The sequence below is a fragment of the Osmerus mordax genome, chromosome 11, assembly GCF_038355195.1.
Source record: "Osmerus mordax isolate fOsmMor3 chromosome 11, fOsmMor3.pri, whole genome shotgun sequence".
NCBI classification, from domain to species: Eukaryota; Metazoa; Chordata; class Actinopteri; order Osmeriformes; family Osmeridae; genus Osmerus; species Osmerus mordax.
In genome coordinates this window covers 9,516,378-9,536,763 of record NC_090060.1, presented here as the reverse complement: position 1 = coordinate 9,536,763, position 20,386 = coordinate 9,516,378, and the positions used below count along the sequence as shown (strand labels likewise).

Below are 20,386 nucleotides of genomic sequence, written 5' to 3'. Positions count from 1 at the left end.
ACAAAGCCATGTCATTTTCTTACAGCCAATCCAGGTTAATGTGTGCATATCGTCGCTCTCTCCTTCCTCTTCTCTACAGCCTCTTGACTCCTGTTCAAGTGGTGGTTGTGACGTTGGCCCAATCAGGAAACTTGTTCAGGTCAAACATCGCCGTACCCCAAGTGTTGAGGGCAATGTTGGCGGTCAGTACCCCGACTATGTTCAGAACAAACCCAGCCTTGGCCTGTTTTTAGTGAGAAGAACACTTGTAACTGCAATAGCACTACATGTTAACTGGGAGTGTGAGTATCTCACAATCGTAAACTTTTTGCATAAACGTTAGAAAATATCTAGTAAAATGATTTGTTTAAAAAGGGTAGAAGGTCAGAACCTTGTTTTTAGAGATAGTCAAGAAGAAAAAAACGAATGAAAATATGACTAAGAAGAATATGTGATGCTTTAAGTTTAAGGATAAACCTTCGCGGAAGCAAATGTACATTGCCAATGCGCAAATTGGTCCTACCATGTCTTTGATTTTGAGGTTACTGTAGGAGAAGGCGATGGCATTAGGAGGTGTGGCCACGGGCAGCATGAAGGCCAGAGAGGCACAGATGGTGCAAGGCAGCATGATGTACAGAGGGTGCAACTTCATTGCAGTGGCCTGTGGAATGAACAAGGTCACACAAGGGTCCTAAATATTGAAATATGTATTGATGACATGCCATCTTAAACATGCGTGTTGTTTCCGTGGGCTCATTTTGTAAGTATGTGTGTGTACAGGTGTGCCGTCTCACCATGGAGGCAAGTACAGGGAGGATGAGGGATGTCGCAGCAACGTTACTGGAGCATTCAGTGAAGATGGCCATGAACAGGCTTACAACAAGGGCAATGGCAAAGGGAGGGAGGGCCTGCAACGGCATCAGACTCTGCCCAAGCAACCTAGACAAGCCAGATGTCTATACACACAAAATATCCAACAAAGTTAGAATCAAAGGTTTACGCAGACCTCAGCATAATAGCAGGCATAACAGCTATATAGCTACATAACAGCAAGGCAAAATATGGTTATCATTGCATATGTTAGTCAGACTAAAACAAGGTAAAGAGACAGTAGTTCAGAAATGGTCTTGAATGGTTATTGATATGGCAGCAGGTTAGGTACAGGTGGATGTACCTCACTGCCCTTAGCCAGTGCAAATCCTCCTCCCAATAGCAAGATAAGGTTCCATGGCATCTTCTTTTGGACTATGTCCCAGGTAATCAGGGTAGATGGGGCTTTGAGGGATATGCCTATGGGAATCAATGAAATGAAAGTGATGGGAGGCACTGATGTTTTATTATAGCGCTTGATGTTTTTGATCAAAGGAAAATGAGGTAATGAAGTAAAGTTCAATCTTTTTACACGGTCAGGGTTATATATGTTCTTTTGACACATACGGCCATTAAAAACACTGGGGCTGAAACACAAAATAGATTCATGACATGGCAAAGGCATGGAAATATTTAGATAGTAACCCCTCCCCCCCCACACAGTACACACCATCAACAAAGACATCCCCACATCTAGGCATCTGAGAGGGGATGATGAAGAACAGCACAGTTATGAATACGGACACTGTCGCATCAGTGACAAACCTGGAGATGGATCAAAAGACAGTGTTGTTCTGAAAAAAAATTATCATTTTGGAACACTGATCAAGCTCTTTCTTCAGTAATGTAACACTCCAGTAATGTATTCCAAAATGAGTACTTTTTTAAAAGATTGAAATGTCCATTAAAAGGCTTCAATTGTGTTTGTAACTTAAGTAGCCTTTGCAGCATTTTCATGTTGTTCACTCAACAATTCTTTTAATAGGTGTAGCCTTGAGAATGAAAGTATCAAAGAGTCAAAAATAGACAGATAATGTACAAAAATAATAAAAAATAAAACAAAGATTTCATAGCTTGACTAGTCATTAGACAATCAGAAATTATTATGGATAAAAAGGATTGATCCCTCACGTTCTGTCTTTGTTGAAGAGGGCAGAACCCCAGCCAGGCATGAAACCAGGTTCCCTGGTGAGCCAGAGGAGAACCAACAGCACAAACAGCACCAGCACAGAGACCTCAGCGAAGCTCATGCTGCCCAGCTTCTTGTACTCCTTCTTCACCAGCTTCATTGCCACTTTGTCACAATCTTTGTTTGTGCCACAGCCAAAAGACTTCATGCTGCCATATAACAAAACAAACTTTGTTGTTTTGACCGCAACAGTAAAATTATGGTTGATATTATGTGATCAAGTTTGGTAGGCTTTGACTTACTTTATACCCAGGTATATGGATTTCAGCCACAACCATGACATCACTAGCATCAGTACCATGTTAGGGAAGGCAAATCCAAACCAGCTAGTAAAGTTGATTATGTCTCCATTATCTGGGAAGAGTCTGTAGGTGAAGGAGCATTATCTTCAGTGAACTGAACATCACATTATACTATAGTTGTATCCAACATGGTTAAACTACAAAATGTTGGAATCCTACCAGAAATAAATATCTGATAAACTTATATGCTATTCTTGTTTTAATAAATATGGAGAAGGAGAAGCAGAATTTGTTTGTAGTCGGATGGTTAAGATGAAATCTCGTGAATGGTTAGAAGTTACTTACTCATCAAACTGGCCCTTGAGGATGATGTTGGTGGGAGCTCCAGTGAGGGTGGCGGTACCTCCAATACTGGAAGCATAACACACACTCAGACTCAGGCCTTTGGACAAATTCAGATACTTTTGCTCTCTCTTCAGCCTTCTCTGCTCTGCTTCTGGGCTCTCCTTAGTGCTCACTGTGGAGAGAGAACCAGTAGTTTAGGAGTCATTTGTGAGGACTAGAGCAATGGATATCTTTTAACATAACCGTGTTTCTGACAACTTCACGTTTTAAACATGACAAAGTTTCATGAGCATGCGTAGCAACACAAAAAGTATAACAAGTAATGATGTGCAAAGCAGAGGTCCTAAGTACTCCTCCAACTCTGACACATCAACATCTCTTAAATGTTTCGAACTATGAACTTGTTTTAATTTACAGCAGAGAGAAAATGATGGAAACGCTACCTGTTAGGATGAATTACAATTTATGATTGGATATTTTCTTTGGTTTTATTTAAAGAAAGAACACAGATGAATTTATGACTGAAGTCATGAATTAAGTAAGTGTGATTCAGGCAGAAGTCTCTGGTTACTATGAGTCCTAAGGTCTCCCCTGAGGTTCTTGAAGCTTGGCCAATCCGCAAGAGATCAAGACTAACCCCATGGTTGCTGTATAGATCTGTATTTCACTGGCAAAGGCCTGGATGTAGGAATGTGAGCGATGGCCCAGTGACTGTATGATGTAGATTGTAGTGAAGTTATTCCTACCCATATTGATGCTGCTGTCTTTAGGCTGGAACTCCTTGCTGGCCCGGTCTTCCGTGGTGTCGTCCATCTCAAAGGCCTGGTTCTCAAGGCCTTCAGGCCCAGCTTTGGAAGTCACCAGGTCCATCTCCCTCTCCTCCGCCTGGGCCTCTGTGTCAGATAGCTGCTGCAGCACAGCGCTGGTAATGGGCAGCATCATGGCCGTGGAGGCTATGTTACTAATCCACATGGAGAGGAAGGCGGTGGTAACCATGAAGCCCATCATCAGACTGGGGAATGGACAGTAGAGGGGGAAGGTAAGATAAAAGGTGGAAAGATGGAGAGCAAAGTAGGACACAAAGAGATTGGAGAGGACAAAAGTCAAAAATATTTTACATGTTCAGTACAAATCAGTTTGGTACAACAACAAGAGTATTAATTAATATGTTGCAGTTCAACATGCAAAAGGAGTATCAGATCAAGAGAGGGTCTCACAGAGCTGGTTTCACCCCCATCCCCAACAGCACCCGGAAAGCAATCCTTTTGTGTAGATTTGTGTGCTCCACAGCCATAGCCACCACCAACCCACCGATGCCCAGTACAATGGAGTCCTTCATGTACTGGTTACACACCTACCCAGCAGGATAGAGTATGGGTGGTGTGAATACATTTTTCTATTTAATTCAAAATCAATATAAATTGATCAAAAGCTCTAACTTTAATTAGACTTCCTGAATTTACTCTGACGTGAATCTGACTCTATTCCCAAATATAGGCACAATATTATCACAAGGATAAACCATAAAACTTAAAATATTAATGATTTGAGTGTGTCTCAAGAAGAGGATCAGAAATAATAAGATTTGCTTAGATGAGGCACACCTCACTTGACTCCATGATGCCCATCATGGGGAAGAGGATGACAGGCAGCAGGGCGGTGATTGCCAGGGGGATGCACTCTGTGCACCAGAACAGAGCCATCAGGATGATCACATAGCCACAGCGAGATTCCTGGAATGAAAGGAAATGGCTAATATTGGACTGCAGTATTTGTTCTTTCTATATCCCTCCGAAGGGTGGTTACATGTTTGTTTCACATCGTATCTAGATTTAGATATTAGAAGGAATTCAAAATATTCTTGTTTTCTGTCTGAGTCTCACACAAGCTTCTATGCTGACACTTCCTGGGAAATAATCTCCTCATTGGGTGTGCTTTGCCTTCGGCAAGGGCACAACCTTTGTTCTCTCACATATATATTTATTTATTTTTATTATTTATTTTCGCCCCCCTAAGGATCAGTCAATATTTGGACTACATACACAACGGCGGTGTCAAAAGGTTCGTCTTGTTAGCGATTGCGTTGGTTGTATTTTTATTTACGTTCTGTTGCATGGTTTAAGTAGAAATTGCGTTTTTGTGGTGAAAAGTGAAGCTAACGGTGGCTAATTTGCTAGCCACAGTCACTGACGTTACTAACGTTACTACGTCACTAACGTCACGAAAACACGCGTGACTACCTTTGGCAGAACATTCGTTTCGCATCTGTTAACTTGGGGGATAGCTAGGCTAACTATAGCTTTACTGCAAGGCAGCTGCAGAAATGCCACAAGCAAAGAGGCCAGGGTGATAACTATTTACTCATTTTACTTTGTGATGTGAAACACAATTATGAAATGTAATGTACAATATTAGCTGATATTATTAAGGAAGTAGGCCCACATCTACTTTCGGAAACAGTAGTCTACTATTTCACTGAAGCATTAGCATGACATTAGCCTCTGTTGCCCGGGCAACACATACCACAGTGGTCTATGATGCATCTGTTTTCAATCGTTAAAATAAACATTCCTCACAAATACATTTTCTTTGTAGGATTTACTATGACATTACATTACAAGTAAACGATTTGTTGGTGAAATTATCATTACCTGTGTTTTCAAACCAGTGTTGCTCATTGCAACACTGTAGCCTACACGAGACACACGACAAAAACATCTACACAGCTGTTTAGGAAGTCAAACGGCGACAGAACATGTTCGGCACTCCCCTTACTTAAGTCAAAAGTCTATCTAACTGCTAACCTTAACTTCATTGCCACAGCCTAAACTTTGTCAATCTGTTCATGAAAATAATTAATTTCAGCCTAAACCGTACAACGGAACGTTAAATCCAATTCAACCAACGCAATCGCTACTGTACCAAGACAAACACAGCAGTAGTCTACTGTACTGTAGTAGTACAATTTACCGGGGCAGCTTCTCCACACAGGGCTATATTGCATTTTGCGTTGTTACTGACAATGATCGCTACCAGTGAGCTTTTTATGAAAGCGATTTTCCACTAAATAAATGTCAAGCTTATTTACGTTTTTGGGGGCATATTTTCAGTTAGAAGATGGTACTGTTTGAATCGCGATTCAATCTTCTACTGCCGGTACTGTAACGTCGTAGAATAATCTTCAAAGGGGGTTCTTTATTCATGAATGAATGCAATATGAGTAGGCTAAATGCCTTAAAATATCACGAGAAGGGAAAAACTTAAAAGGACGTTTACGTCATAGAGATTAGGTCAATTTTTACACCAGTCTGCCAAATGTATTCGTTTTGATTCAACGATGAGGATGCCTTTTGCAGGGGAAATTAGAAGATCTGTTTCATTCTACACTTCACTCGTATTTTCAGTTGTAAATGAGCAGCAAAAAAAAAGAGCTTTTAAATCTATGTAATCTTTATAAATAATAAGTATGCATTTTTATATAAAATATACAGAAATATCAGTTTTAAAAGTGTCATTCAAAAACGGACCCCTGTGCAACCGACGCAAGCAAGCACACCCTACAATTTCCCCAGAAATTGTACCCTCTCTAGTTCTTTTTACAATTGCTGTCTGTTAATTGACAATATTTGTGAATATAGCTGGCCCTGGTCTTAATACTCTCTGCTGATCTGTCACTTGTCTCTGATTAATTTAACAGTCTAACAGTTTAACAGCCACCTGACTCAGGTGGCTGAGCAGTTAGGGAATCAGGCTAGTAATCTGAAGGTTGCCAGTTCGATTCCCGGCCATGTCAAATGACGTTGTGTCCTTGGGCAAGGCACTTCACCCTACTTGCCTCAGGGGGAATGTCCCTGTACTTACTGTAAGTCGCTCTGGATAAGAGCGTCTGCTAAATGACTAAATGTAAATGATCAAATATAGTCGAGTGCCAACTTGTAACCCAATCAGCAAAATGTCCTTGTTATTTTATGGGAGTGATAAAATATGTTTCGCATTAAATCATATCACTTCCGAGCCATAAAACCAAATAACTTACTTGTATGTAGTATCTTAGAGCATGGATGTGCAGTTTTATTGCAATGGAGGGCAAAGTATCTCCCAAAATTCTTGTCTTGATGCAGTGTTCCTTTTACTGAGTATCAACATTCTATGAACATTTTTCAAATGTAGCAGTCAACTGCTAAATGTAACAATTCATGGACTTCACGGAATCCATGTGAAGTTGTCCATGACTACAAGAATTACATGATTTAACAAATTGCGGGGTAGGTTGTAATTGTCAAATATATATAATTGTTTATATTATGTATTAATATAAGTGTTTTCTTCTAAGATGTGAAATCAGGCAAACCTCTATACAGCCAAGGAGCAGACTCGTCATCCACACACACACACATTTACATTTAGTCATTTAGCAGACGCTCTTATCCAGAGCGACTTACAGTAAGTACAGGGACATTCTCCCCGAGGCAAGTAGGGTGAAGTGCCTTGCCCAAGGACACAAGGTCATTTTGCACGGCCGGGAATCGAACTGGCAACCTTCCCTAACCGCTCAGCCACCTGACTCCCACACCCACACACAAACCCACACACGTAGATTCTTACCATTCCAGGATTGACCAGTGGTAAAGGTAGAATAACCAAGGGTGACAATAATATTATCAAATAATTCCGATACCTCCAGAGCCATCTGAGGAAGCCAGCCATGATCCCAGTCTTCTACTGATACTCCTGCACTTTAATTGTTTTACAAGATAAATGGCCACACTATCACATTGTTCGAGTGAGAGACCAATAGATAAAGAGACTGAATTAAACATTAACTTTTTAGCTGGCAACATAACGTGTATTACCATTAGATAACACAATATATATTGATTGAGACAAAGATTCTATACATATTCAATTTTTATTATTGTATCACAACTCATCCAACTCAATCGATCTCCTATGAATTTATAAAGTTATTTATTACATAAATATATTCAAAAGTAGTTTGTCAACAAAAAGAAGTCTTTTTTATAAAATAAAACACAAAAACACCCCCTTTCATTCAGAATAGGACAGTCCCTTTGAGACTCAAAGATCAAATGAGTGCTCAAAGCAGGCTGAGAATTTGGCAAACGCTTTGAGGGAAACATCAAGCATGCAAATAAGAAACAGAAGACAGTGCTCTGTGGAGAGAACATTTATGCATTCAAAATGGGGAAACAATATTTCAAATATCCTTTCAAGAAATGTAAACTTTTTGTAGTGGTTTTAAGTGATATTGAAAAATTGTACTTGTAGCTCAACCTTTTAAATTATTACCTTGACATCAATATACCCTTTTACTTCAAAATAGTTTGTATTAATAGGAAACTCCACACCACCAAAAACTGATACAACAAGCCTAAGTTAAAGGGTGAACTTTAACTTAAAATTGAGGGAAAATGAAAATTACATGTTTGCTTTCAGCACACCAGCCTCTTTTCTTCCCTTAGATGAATGCATATTATGAAAAATATGAGGATATAAGCTTCTCACAGGTTCATGTTTATTAGGGTAAATCTTTGTGTCCACTAATGTCATCACCACCATCAAGAAGCAAGAAGGTATTCAAGAACTTACTTTCAAAACAATAGGCAAGCTTATTAAAACTGCCCGGTTCTCATATACCAACTGGCCACAGGCAGAATTAGGGTCTCATCATAGTCGCAGTCTACCATCGGGATAAATAACTTCTGTTATATTTTTATATGTATACTGATACATATATACAAATAAGACTGTTTACCTCTTCCTTTTGAGATTTTTCTCAGAAGAGTACGTAGCTTCAGGTAAATACATGAATACCCTGTAGAGAAAATTCTTGAACAGAACTGGGTCCTTTTTCACAACTCTCCTATCAAGCAGTTTATGATGGTATAATCAAAGAGCATACTGAAATGTTAATTTGGTATCTTATTCTTTTTTTTTAACCTTTTAAACAACAACAAAAAAAGATACCATCATACTTAAGAAACGATTCTTGAGAGAATAAAACCTTGCATACGTTCAACTAACTAAGACAAGGAATTTTTCAGTTTTCTGTGCGATAATACAAATAAGAGCAATTATGTGATCCTGTAACAAAAATGTTTAAAAACCTAACATAATAGTAAAGAGAAAAAAATAATTACATTTTATCTGTAAATTCATCAATAATATCAACCTTCAAAAATAAAACACTCGAAAGGGGAAACTGTGCTTCAGACACTAAACTGAAAATATGTGTCTACTGTCAATCAACAACACGTCATTTCTTGCCTAAAGTGTACCCCACATGATACTGTAAAAGAAATATGAAGTCAAAACGTATCTGACACACAGATAGAATTGTCCATTCTGAAACACGATGACATGGAGGCAAGTGTCAACGTAGTGTTATCAAAAGGTTCAAAACACAAAATTACATAAATTGCAAAAATGTCTTCTTTTGTAGCTTCAGGAACAGGTTAGCTAATGGTGTTGTGCTCTCCTGCCTTGGCAGTAGTTTTCTTGAACAAGTGAAGAGACAGTAGAATAACCATGTTTTGGAAGCAGCACACTTTCATTTTATACTAGCCTCTTGTGATAGTTTGTGCCTCTAACATCTAATAGTAAAGATTAATGACAACTGTGAAGTGGAGGTCTATGTCAGGCAGGGAATACAATGTTTCTGAATTGGAATTGAGGGGGACTATGGGATTGCTTTCCCAGTTATTGGAAAAAGGAGGCATTTACATAGGGATGGGGGTTATAGTGACCTGGGTTAATAGGCCTCTTTCTGAGTGTGCATCTGTTCCTGGATCTTCTGAAGCATCTCTTGCATTCGCCGTAACTGTGAAGGGAATAAAATATGGGATTAGTAAAACAAACTCCTGTTAAATATAACAATACAGTATTTACATAGTCTAAGGAAAATAATTATCGTTTAAAAATGAAATAAAAAAACGGAATCTGCCTGGTGGAGTATGTCAACAGTGCAATGGGGCGGTCCAATCAATATATACATGTAAACTAATTACTGTTGCATGACCACACCTGCAACTCAACCGTATCCAATCACACCAAATGTGACAGCTCGGATCAATGCTAGTTTTGTCTGAAACACGTGTCATGACACAGATGTTTTGTGTCTGTTTCATGCAATTTTCTGTCTTATCGTGTTACTACTGACCTTAAAGTTCTCCAGTTATTTAGCTACGACTGGATATTATTATAATATATGTACAGTAACTGTCAGTGAGGGGATAATAAATCGGCCATAGATATTAATTTAACCCAAAATATTTAATAAAATGCATTGAGAATTGCCATGTACAGTAGGCTACTGTTTGTGTGCATATAAATAGACATGTACAGTGCTGTTTATGTCAAACTGACTTACCTACCACACCTTCAAAATCCAAAATAACATTTGTGACAAACTTGTGTTTGCAAAGTTTTAATGATGGTTAAATACAGAAAATAAGAAAGCAACACTTTCTGTTATTTAGAAAAAATGCTTGTGGGGGAGGAAGGGGAAAATCTGTTGGATTGTGCTTGTACACTGTGGGTCATTGTGTGCATATAATCCATTGATGAAACACATGTTAATATTTTTTTTTCTCCTGCAACTGACATGAGAGCTGGATATCCTTACTCCAAATAAGTGTTTGTCTTTCAAGAGATTGTATCCATCATGCGTGACCCACAGCACTACTGCATGACTTTCGTATGACTGGGACAGGGCATTTTTGGGGGCTTGTAAAATCAGTAAACTAGCGGAACTGTTTACAATTTGCAGACAGTTCAAATAAATAAATAAATAATGCCACGGATGATTCCATCAAGAAAGACTATTCTACCTAATGTGACCTTGTATATTCTGGTCCACTCCTACAAGGGTTTGAGGCTTACAGGGCTGTACCTTGACACTGGTCCCGATCTGAAAACATTTGACCTGTAAGATTGTGCTGGAAGCTGGTTGTAGCATTGCCTATCCAAACCTTTCAGATCTAACTAAACGTCTGGGGAGTGGGAGCTAGGAGGGAAGTGTTCGGACAAGCACTTCAGCCACATTTTTGGACATGACAACCAACCATTATAATGAACACAGAAAGCCCAAGAGTGAGTGATTGACAGCCTAGAAAGACTCAGGAGGCTACAGTCCTGTGTCTAAGCCAGGGTCAGAGTCCTGTGTCTAAGCCAGGGTCAGAGTGGGTGTCTGAGTGCTCATGTGAGTCGAGATGCTCTTGCTTGTGAGTGTTTTTGTGGTTGTGGTCCGAGTGACTGTGGTCCAGGTGTTGTACCTCTTCGTCTTTCTCTCGGATCAGCTTCTCTGTGTCTGTGTCCGCCACACCGGGTACCACAGGGATAGGGAAGTCTGTTCCACTCTCCCTGGTTAGCTTACTGCAGAGGCAGACACATTGTGTACAGGACATTCAAGTAGTTTAACATGTGTGATAGAGAGTCGCTGTGGTGCATGCTTGCATTACTGTAAGCGTTAGTCGGAATTCTAGGAGTGTGTGGGTGAGCGTGTGTGTGTTGGGGGTGGATGAGGGGCGTACTTGCGGTTGCGCTCCTTCACCACCATCCGGGTCATGCTCTGGATACACTGGGCTCTGTAGTTCTCATAGTGGGTCTCCCGTGTCACATCCTTCAGGTCCTGCATGTGTGTCCTCACCAGCATATTCCTCAGCTTGACAAAGTCACAGTGTCCAGAGTTTTCCACTGTTGAATGGGAGAAGGGATTTGTTAGGAGGTAGGTGGGTCTCATTGAAAAATACCCCTGATATGAAAATATAACGGACATGTTGGCTTTCATTAAAGCCAAACCATACACTACACTCGATTGCTCACATAATTCCAATGGTATATTATCACTTCATATTATTCTTCAAATGAATGTCCAGACAGTGGATTACCTTCCACTATGCCCCATGGGTATAGACGCCCCCTCACTCTCTTTCCCTTGGCCTCCACCACGGTGTTGCTGCCAATCACAGCAAATGGGATGCTGTCCTGGAGGAGAGAAGGATCCGCAGAGATGGACGTAAGTGGATTTAGGGAAAAAGATGTGTGATGCAGTGATGAAGAGCATGTCTGTTACCATTTCTCATGACCCAATGCCCTCCTTCCCCTTGGTCTCTTTGCTTCCTTCTCTGACATCCTGTACACTCTCCATCCATCCACCCCAGACAGCACCCCTAATGTACCACCATTTTAAAACGTGAGATTGATAGACGTAGGAAGTAGCTGACTCTTCAAGGCTACGTAATCGTTAACATTGATGCAGTGGACATGTTATATTGCCCCCTGACAAACAAATCTCTTAACTAAGGAGTTATACCTCCATCTTAAAAGGGTTGTCAAGAAGGTTTATGAGTAGGTTAGTGAGTGGATAGCGTGAGGTAGCATCGAGAGAAAGGATTACGTTTTGATTGTCTTTTCCGTGAACGTAACTTATTTTGTTTTCACAGGTCATTGAGCTTTTCTATGAGCGACCAACGGGTTTGAATGAATGTGGCATTATGTGCTGATTTAGCTAAGTCTGATCATACATGGAACCTCGTACTGCTCTTAGAATCTAGATTGAAGGAAATGGCCCTGGATGATTCCGGTCGGGGTGAATCTGGTTTACCTTCAGTTCCTGATCCTGCTGCTTGAAGTCCTCATCCTCATCCGAGTCACAGTCGGGGAACTGGTAGATCTTGATCCCATACTGCTCTATCTCTTCTCGGATCTACAAGTCCGGATCAACGGAGGTGTAGAAAAGAGAGAGGAAAAGGGAGCAAGGTTGCAATATAATGCAATGAAGTGTGATTTTCTTCAGGTGTGTTATTTCAATAAAACACTGACAAACTTGAATTGAGGATTATGAACCCATACAGAAGTAGTCATGGAGTCCAAGGTGTCACGGAGGGAATCAAGTTTTCCCATAAACTGGATTACTTGTAGAGTGGTTACATCATACCTTCATTTTCTTTTTCTTGACCTCAGTAGGGGTGAGTGTGTCTGCCTTTGCCAGTATAGGCACAATGTTGACTTTCTCATGCAGGGCTTTCATGAACTCCACATCCAGAGGTCTGAGACTGGAAGAGATGAACAAAAACCATTAAAACAGTCGCAGGGGTTACAGGGGTCAAATCAAATTGGAAAATGCCAAGACCGAAACAGCTATAGAAACATTGTGATAGTCCACACAATTTAATGATGACATAACGAAATGCATTTATAATTTGTCCATCCGTGGTTAGCCTCACAGTGGCCAACAGAGGGAGCTCTGTCCATGTCTATCTGGCTTTGCAGCATCATAACTGTCCTAAAGACTTCCTCCCTCAATAAACAGTGGTGTGAAACGGAGCATTAACATAGACAAAAGTACTGCATTAGCAATCACCATGGTGATTGGAGGGAAAGGTTTGCATTGCACCAGATATAAATCTATCTATTGGTAAGTGAGGGTGGTGTCATGCAATGCCTGGTATATTAGGAACATATAGGGCCTCATGCAACCTTTATAGTACGTACTTGTATTCCTGTACTTTTTTGCACATTCCTATTCAAGTTAAAATGTGCAAGAAGGACACAATTATTATGGGTCAGTTTGTATGTGAATATGGGAACGGTTAGGAAGCAAGTGGTCTATTTATCCTATTATATCCTTCTAGTTCAGATAGACTGACTAGTTATCCTGACTAATATGTTGCATTGCCTTAATCAGACCACCATTAGAGGCAATACCGTGAGAGGAGAACGACTGACAACTGATCAGTCTATTCACCTGCCAGTGAATAGTTTAACAGAGACTACAAAGGGGTTAGCATCACAGAATTAGCCTCTCAATCAATGCTGTACCCATGGCCGAACGGGGAGATAAAGTAGAGGCAGCAGTGCACACGGTTGTCTTGGATGTTCTTGCGGTTGAGGCCGCTTTCGTCCCTGAAGTACTGCTCAAACTGCTGGTCGATGTAGTCCGCCACCGACTTCCAGCTAGGGCGGGGGATACACAGAGACACACCAGCACTGAGGCAATGCAGGCAGACAGGCACCCTGCTAGTTGTTGTTATAGTAAAATCACAGAGCTCTGGCTGAAACACTGTAGAAATGACACAAGTGATGTGACTGCAGAAATTGTGTAGTCCATGTGTATAGGCATTTTCCCTCGAGGACTGTGAATGAAAACCAATCATTTCACCATGATGAGTCAGTATCGGGAATTATGTAAAGTGCAATGAATGAGTAAGGATTTTTGACATGTACCATTCAGTGTTGTTGACAGCATCTCCAAAACCTGGGGTGTCCACAATCGTAAGCTTGAGCTTGACACCTTTCTCCTCAATGTCCACTGTGTGCTTGGTGATCTCAACAGTCTGAGTGATCCGTTCTGGTCAAAACACACACACAGCGTGATGGCTACCGAAATACTAGAGCATCTTGGTAGCCAAGTTTGGACAAACGTCCCAAAGATTGCCTCACCTTCAGCATTGAGAAGCTTCCTGTCCTTGTAGAGGTCTGTGAGGAAGAGGCTATTGACAAGGGTGGACTTTCCCAGACCAGACTCTCCTTATACCAGAGTATGGAAAGGGAGAAAATGAATCAATGTGGGAATTTGCAGAATATCTAACTTGTTTCCCCTCCTTTCCCTCCTACTCACCTGCAACCATGAGGGTGAAGTCAAAGCCCTTTTTGACAGATTTGCGGTGCACCTGATTTGGAAGTGTGGCAAATCCTACATACTCCTTGTCTTGGTCCTGAAAAACAAAGACATACCATATTGATATCTCAGTGATTTCTGAAGGGAGACTGTACACTGAAGTTAAGTCACAAGTGAGTAGAAACTTGCACAAAACCATATGCAATTATATAAATTTTACAGAGTTCGAACAATGCAATGTTCCTTCAACATATTCACAAACCCAAACCAATTAAATTGTTAAAGCCAAATCCAAGTCAAAAGAAAAGCAAGCAAACAGTCTTGCTTGAATGAAACTATTTAGCAAACCAACAACATTTTGTGTAAACAAAGAAAAAATTGGAAAACTCATTTCATGAACCCATAGCCTTTCAACCTCCATGGTCAGATGTATGCAGTCATGCCAAACCAATATAGTCTCTCCTTATATCATGATATTACGCTAATGAAGGTCATACAGCAACAGCAGCCATACTAAAAGTCGTTTTCATCATTTCAAAGAAAAAATGCCAAAGAACAAGAAAAACAATTCAGTTTATACTGAGTTTATACTGCCTTCAAATTGACACTCAGTGGGTCATTTATGAAATAAATGCCGGGGCCTGAGATTACTTGGGGCGGGGGAGCTGCCAACTTATTGGAGGGTTTTCCCTCTCCTTGTCTCCTCAAAATGTCCCTGCAGTTACCTCGGACGTGTCGTACGGGTCAAAGCGGCCCCAGGGGCTCTTAGGCCTTGTAGGGCTGATAGGGGAAGACAGGTCATAGTCCAGATCACCCAGCTGCAGTCTGGACTCTACACCTGGTTCTGGCTGTGCCCTGCCAGCCGTGGGTGGCCGCAAGAAGGTGGGCGTCCCCGGCGTATGGGGGTGGTCTTCCCCTTCCGCCTCCCGGTCCACTTGGTGCTCGTGGCCGGGATGGGGGTGGCCATGGCCCCCGTTCTGGTGGGGGTCTTGGAGGATGTTCTCCAGCTCTGAGTCTTCCGAGTGGCTTGAGTGCTGGGGGTGGACCAAGTGACGGTGCACAGGGATTGGGAAGGCAGTATAGAGAGATGGTGGTCAGGCAGGAAGGGATATTGAGATGGATGGAGGACAGGAGAAGATGGAACAGGAGAAACGGTAACAGGGGAGTACAAGGATGGAAAGAGAGAAGGATATATAGATTGTTTTGAGTGGTTAGAGACACTATTAACGTTGTAAAGGTAAGCTTTGAGGTTATACAAGTAAGAGAAATCATTAGTAGTATGAGTACATTAATAGGTGGGCCTAGGTACAGTATCAAGGGGGCGGAAGAGATCCAAAGAAACAGAAAGGAAAGAAGATACCGATTGACTCAACTTTAACATAACCCACAGAAACTGAAAATCTTTTCTGATGGGTTGATTTACGAGGTTCAAATGCAGCAGGAAGTAGATCCACGACTGGCGCCGTGCATCAAGCCAAAGCTCCACTTCCAGCTGAGATACACACCCTGACCAACGCAGATTAAGCTAAACGAACCCGGACGCTTCAACTGCATTCTCGTAATTTAAATGACCTTTCTGACTTTGTTGGCAAAAGAAGGATATATCTGGTTGAAAGTGTATGGCTGGATAAAGGATTCTCTCTGCTAAGCAGTTTGAGCCATGGCAGATGCTGGAGAGGTGCAATTCAATTAGAAAGTAGCCAAGTCACAGATAAGGTATTTAATGGGCTGCACCATAAGGTCAAGAGGCATTGCCAGGATATTCACATTATTAATGTAACGTTTGAACACTGAACAAAATATAGATTTTTTTTCTTCTGAATTTTGCAGAATTGTACCATGAACATTACCGCTTTTCTCTTCCTCTTCCCAAGCCACAAGAGGAAACCAACTGAATAACAAAAGACAATACACACTATTCATGTGTTTAACAGCGTCGGTACATGTGAACGTACTTGCGTGTGCATGTTCTAGGTGGAGGCTCAAGTTACCAAAGGTATACTGGTTCCAAAATGCCTACAGGTTTCCCAGCTTGCTTCATACTAAATAATGCAGTGGCATTGAGAGGGCTAGAATGCGATTCTGACTCCAGAGGACTAAAACAATTAGTCATTCAGGACATCAAAGTATATAGGGCTCATATCTCTGTTCAATAATTACATTACGCTTTGTTGTGGAATTAAAGTGAGGCTACAAATGCACAGATACCTTTCTTTACTGCCTTCCAAACCCAATTTTACCAGACAAACCCACTTGTCTTTTCTTCAGTGAGCTGATAGTGAGCTGTAAGAGGTTTTGGGGAGGGGGGTTCTGGGGCATCTTCTGGGTACCTGCTCGGCTTCATGATCCCTGGTGTGGTCAGGGGACGGTGGGGCGTAGTCCTGCTCGTCTGAAGATGAGTTAACCTCATGGTCACTGTCCTCCATTGCCACTGGTGCTACAGTGCACTCTGCAATCTCCATCCAGAACGGAACATGCATTTGGAGTGGAGATGGAGGTGGGCAAGGACAGGGTGATGGGGGCGGTCAGGTGAGGGGAGGGGGCAAAGACCAATTCAAGAAGTGGCAAAAGTGTGAGTGGAAATGGTAGAACAAGTGGAGGGGGGTGGGACAGAAAACCAAAAGAAAAACGAATAAATAAACCTGAAACAATGAATGACACAGACATCTGGATCCCTGGATTCTGCCATAGAAAATGTTTTGGTTTTGGAAGCCAGGATAAGGAAAAGGGCTGTTCACTTGAATAACACACAGTGACTGAGCGCTTCATAGTGGAAAGTGCTGAAAGAATTGTGGGGACCGGCCATCTGCCATTCCAGCCAAGCATAGTGTTTTGCATTTGTGCCGTCACAGTGTAGGTTAAATGATTTAATTCTTCCTTTTGGATGCTTGAAACACAACGTTGTATACAATTTAAAGAGACATATGGATTCAGCTGCAGGTGTGTAACACACAGAATATTTAGTCGTTTGTCGTCATTCAAGGGAACAAAATTCAGTTTACTTTCAACCTTCTCTATTCATTTGATGCACTATTCTTCCTTAAATGTATTATGCAAGGTTTCCCATGTAATCCGAACAAAGCTTTTCATGTTATCCCAACAAGGTTTTCAGAGTCATCCTCACAGCTTTAATTGCAAAAGGATTTTGTGCTTAGGGGCTGGAGGAAATTAATAGGTTGAAAGATTAGCGGGCCAATGACCTGTTTTTCTCATGACCAAACTACGTGATCAATGTTCAATCTATTCTGTAGTGCTGGACAGCCATGTGTCCCACTTCCGGAGGTAGTCAATAGAAGCCTTTGCCTACGCTGGTCCAAATATGGAGTGTTTGTCATCCAGAACAGACATTTACACATAATCCTGTACTTAAAAACGGTTATATAGCCAATAATACACTGTTTTGACCAATCGTGTATTATTTTCAAGCTTGAGGGAAAACTTGGTCCCAATAAATACTGTCCCACTAGGTAGAATCCATCTTATCAGTAAAGAGAGAATAGCTACAGGATCAAATGAATACAAATTATAAATCAACTTCACTTAAAACAACAATATTATAAAATATTTTTAACAAACTGGTCCTGTATTTACAACACATTAGGCCTAACTCTAATTGAATATATCAACTATAAATTTTATGATTGCCTAAATGGCAATGGAAAAACACATTTTCCACATGGTCCCTGAATACATTTTCCACAGGAATAAACTATACCTCCACCAAAAGATAACCTCACCTGCCTTCTTGTAGTACCTTGCCTGTGGTAACCTTTACAGACAGCCTGGAATTCTACCTCTGTGGAACCAATGTTTCAAGCCCTCCCCACGAGCCGATGCAGGAGATGGCCAGAACCTTGTGCTTTTATATGGCCACCGACACCCCCCCCCCCCCAACAACAGGACACAACGTCCTTCAGCCCCATCGAGCTCTCCCACTGCCCCGGGGAAAATCATCATGAGCATTGACACACCAATACGGTATCACACCATCCTTTGTTACTAAACCAATGCTGTGGCAGTAGCACCTACACATCATGGGGAGTGGTGCGTATAATAGTACATTACCACTGAGTTTTAAGTTCTCCATGAGTAAGCCAAAAGGACTAACTGGGTCATGTCATTATGTATTACACTATGATGGAGTGGACTCAACTGACCATCTCCCTAACGTTACACAGCAAAAATAAATAAATGAGGCCTAACTCAACAAAACCATAGTGACGATCACCTCAAAGCCCCGGCAATATTATGCATGACTGTGGTCAGGTAGGATTCTCATTTTACACTTAGTAAACCCAAGTTTGTCGACTAAGCAACAATAGAGCCATTTCCCTTCACGCATAGCACTATTTCAGCTGTCAGGTTGCTGGAGTGTGTGATTATCTGTGGTATAAAAGTCTAAGGAGCATTCGAGCCACAACTGAGAGGGATTTAATATGAGTTTAAGGGATTTCACTGCAGACAGATCTCCCCCTTCCCTCGCCTGTGCTGGTTGCCAAATACAAAACATAGCCTCTCGAGTTCTTCATCTGACACTATGACACAGTCAAAGGGGAACATTTGAGACAGCATTAAACCACTTGTATGTCTACAGAAATGAGTGATTCTCACAGAATGCAACCCATCCCAGCACTATATCTCATAGAATCCTCCAGCTCACCATCCAGACCAAAACAGGCACCAGATCCTTGAATATGTTGGTTTATTAAGGCTCAATCACTCTGTCTTGCACCACCAAGGTCTGCCTACAAGAATTATGTTCTAAATGTGAACCATGGCAACATCCAAAGAAAACGTAATTATATAGGCTACTAAGAATAAACTCAGATATTAATCTTTTAGGCACCTATTATTGGAGAAAATAAGTGGGAAATTCTCATATGACATTTTGTTAAAACACACTGTTGGGCTTTGATGTGTTTACTATGACTAAAATATAATTTGATAGTCACATGAAACACATCACTACTTTTACAAACTTTCAGAGGTAGTAACCTCAAACTACATTTTGTAAGTGAGAATTGGTCAATTTATAAATCTAAAATACACTGTCATAAGCCACCCAACAACACTATCCATTTGTCAATAAGCTTACAGTGACTAGCTCAAGCTAACCATTGGAGGTAACTACGTTTGCTGCTTGGAGAATACACACTACAATCCCATTTAGACTGGAGGTCAACACCAGAGAGGAAAGACACTTGGATCAGAACACTCAGATTATTAACTGCTTTAGAAACTTGAGAGAGCAGTGCAGAGCCCCCATCCACCCTCTGCCTCGGACAATCCTCCTCTAGACAATGACATAACATGGATGACCTACCTCTGAAATATCAATGTAGTTGCTTCTTAATCTCACACATTGATTTGTGCAGCTAAAACACAGGAGTTAAGTAGGCTAAATGACTTTCTCTAGAGTGCACAGTAGAGGGCCTTCAGGGGCCTGAACCAGTTCATTAGGTAGGACTAATTGCTGCTTCTTTCACTGCCATTTATTCAGGGAAAAACAAATTAAACTTTGGTAAACGCCTGTGATTACCAGAGATGAATAGACTACCATTTCTAACATTAATAGGGTATCGCCTCTATTCAACTAAAGATGAACAGATCATGGTATTCATGCTTTCAACTGAAACAAGCACACAGAGATAAAACAGTTGAAATGTAGTGGTGTTCAGACTATATAAACCTACTGGTTCAAGTCCAAGGTGGCAGACTGCTGTCAAAGCCCTTGAGCAGAGCACTTAACTGGAACTGCATCTTGGTGTAGAAAAAAGCACTGCACAATGCAGAACACTGCATTTTTCAAATGAAAAGCCAGCAATAGCCATTTCATTCAAAACCTGACCATCTAAGACATTATCTCATAACTACAGGAGTAGTGGACATGGAATGCCCTGTTTTTCATGTGTAAGTAGCTGGCAAGGTAAAAGCAACAACTTGCATATTACACACTACAAAAAGTTTGGAGGAATCAAATCATCTTTAATTAATTCTAATAACCTCTTTGAAGGGCATGTTGTGGGCCATTTCACATGCTTATTGAAGAGTGTTTACCTCTAGGGTAGCTTCAATCATCTCAAAGAGCCCATTGTAGACTTAGCATCAACTCGGCAGGAA

The 20,386-nt window shown here is 41.1% G+C and overlaps 2 protein-coding genes across 4 annotated transcripts; both read right to left on the bottom strand.

Annotated features, from left to right (window-relative positions):
* Positions 1 to 11: 11 nt before the first annotated feature.
* LOC136951501 (solute carrier family 13 member 2-like) lies at positions 12 to 7,332 on the bottom strand. 2 transcript variants are annotated; one of them, XM_067245935.1, is made up of 12 exons: positions 7,231 to 7,332; positions 4,230 to 4,358; positions 3,843 to 3,979; positions 3,338 to 3,637; positions 2,626 to 2,781; positions 2,281 to 2,403; positions 1,981 to 2,187; positions 1,520 to 1,614; positions 1,154 to 1,269; positions 774 to 935; positions 503 to 640; positions 12 to 223 (listed from the first exon to the last, which is right to left on the bottom strand). In XM_067245935.1, the coding sequence occupies exons 1-12, from the start codon at positions 7,330 to 7,332 to the stop codon at positions 95 to 97; spliced, it is 1,794 nt and encodes a 597-aa protein (XP_067102036.1). In that variant the 3' UTR covers positions 12 to 94. The 2 variants fall into 2 exon arrangements, with proteins under 2 accessions (XP_067102036.1, XP_067102035.1); XM_067245934.1 differs by having other exon boundaries at positions 2,626 to 2,797; positions 3,372 to 3,637.
* Positions 7,333 to 7,515: 183 nt separating this feature from the next.
* septin4b (septin 4b) lies at positions 7,516 to 16,719 on the bottom strand. 2 transcript variants are annotated; one of them, XM_067245821.1, is made up of 12 exons: positions 16,597 to 16,719; positions 14,992 to 15,300; positions 14,267 to 14,363; positions 14,089 to 14,175; positions 13,873 to 13,996; positions 13,468 to 13,602; positions 12,584 to 12,701; positions 12,251 to 12,352; positions 11,535 to 11,631; positions 11,178 to 11,340; positions 10,920 to 11,019; positions 7,516 to 9,466 (listed from the first exon to the last, which is right to left on the bottom strand). In XM_067245821.1, exons 1-12 carry the CDS (start codon positions 16,690 to 16,692, stop codon positions 9,398 to 9,400), a joined length of 1,497 nt encoding a protein of 498 aa, XP_067101922.1. In that variant the 5' UTR covers positions 16,693 to 16,719; the 3' UTR covers positions 7,516 to 9,397. The 2 variants fall into 2 exon arrangements, with proteins under 2 accessions (XP_067101922.1, XP_067101920.1); XM_067245819.1 differs by lacking the exons at positions 14,992 to 15,300; positions 16,597 to 16,719 and having other exon boundaries at positions 14,089 to 14,172; positions 14,267 to 14,282.
* Positions 16,720 to 20,386: the final 3,667 nt, after the last annotated feature.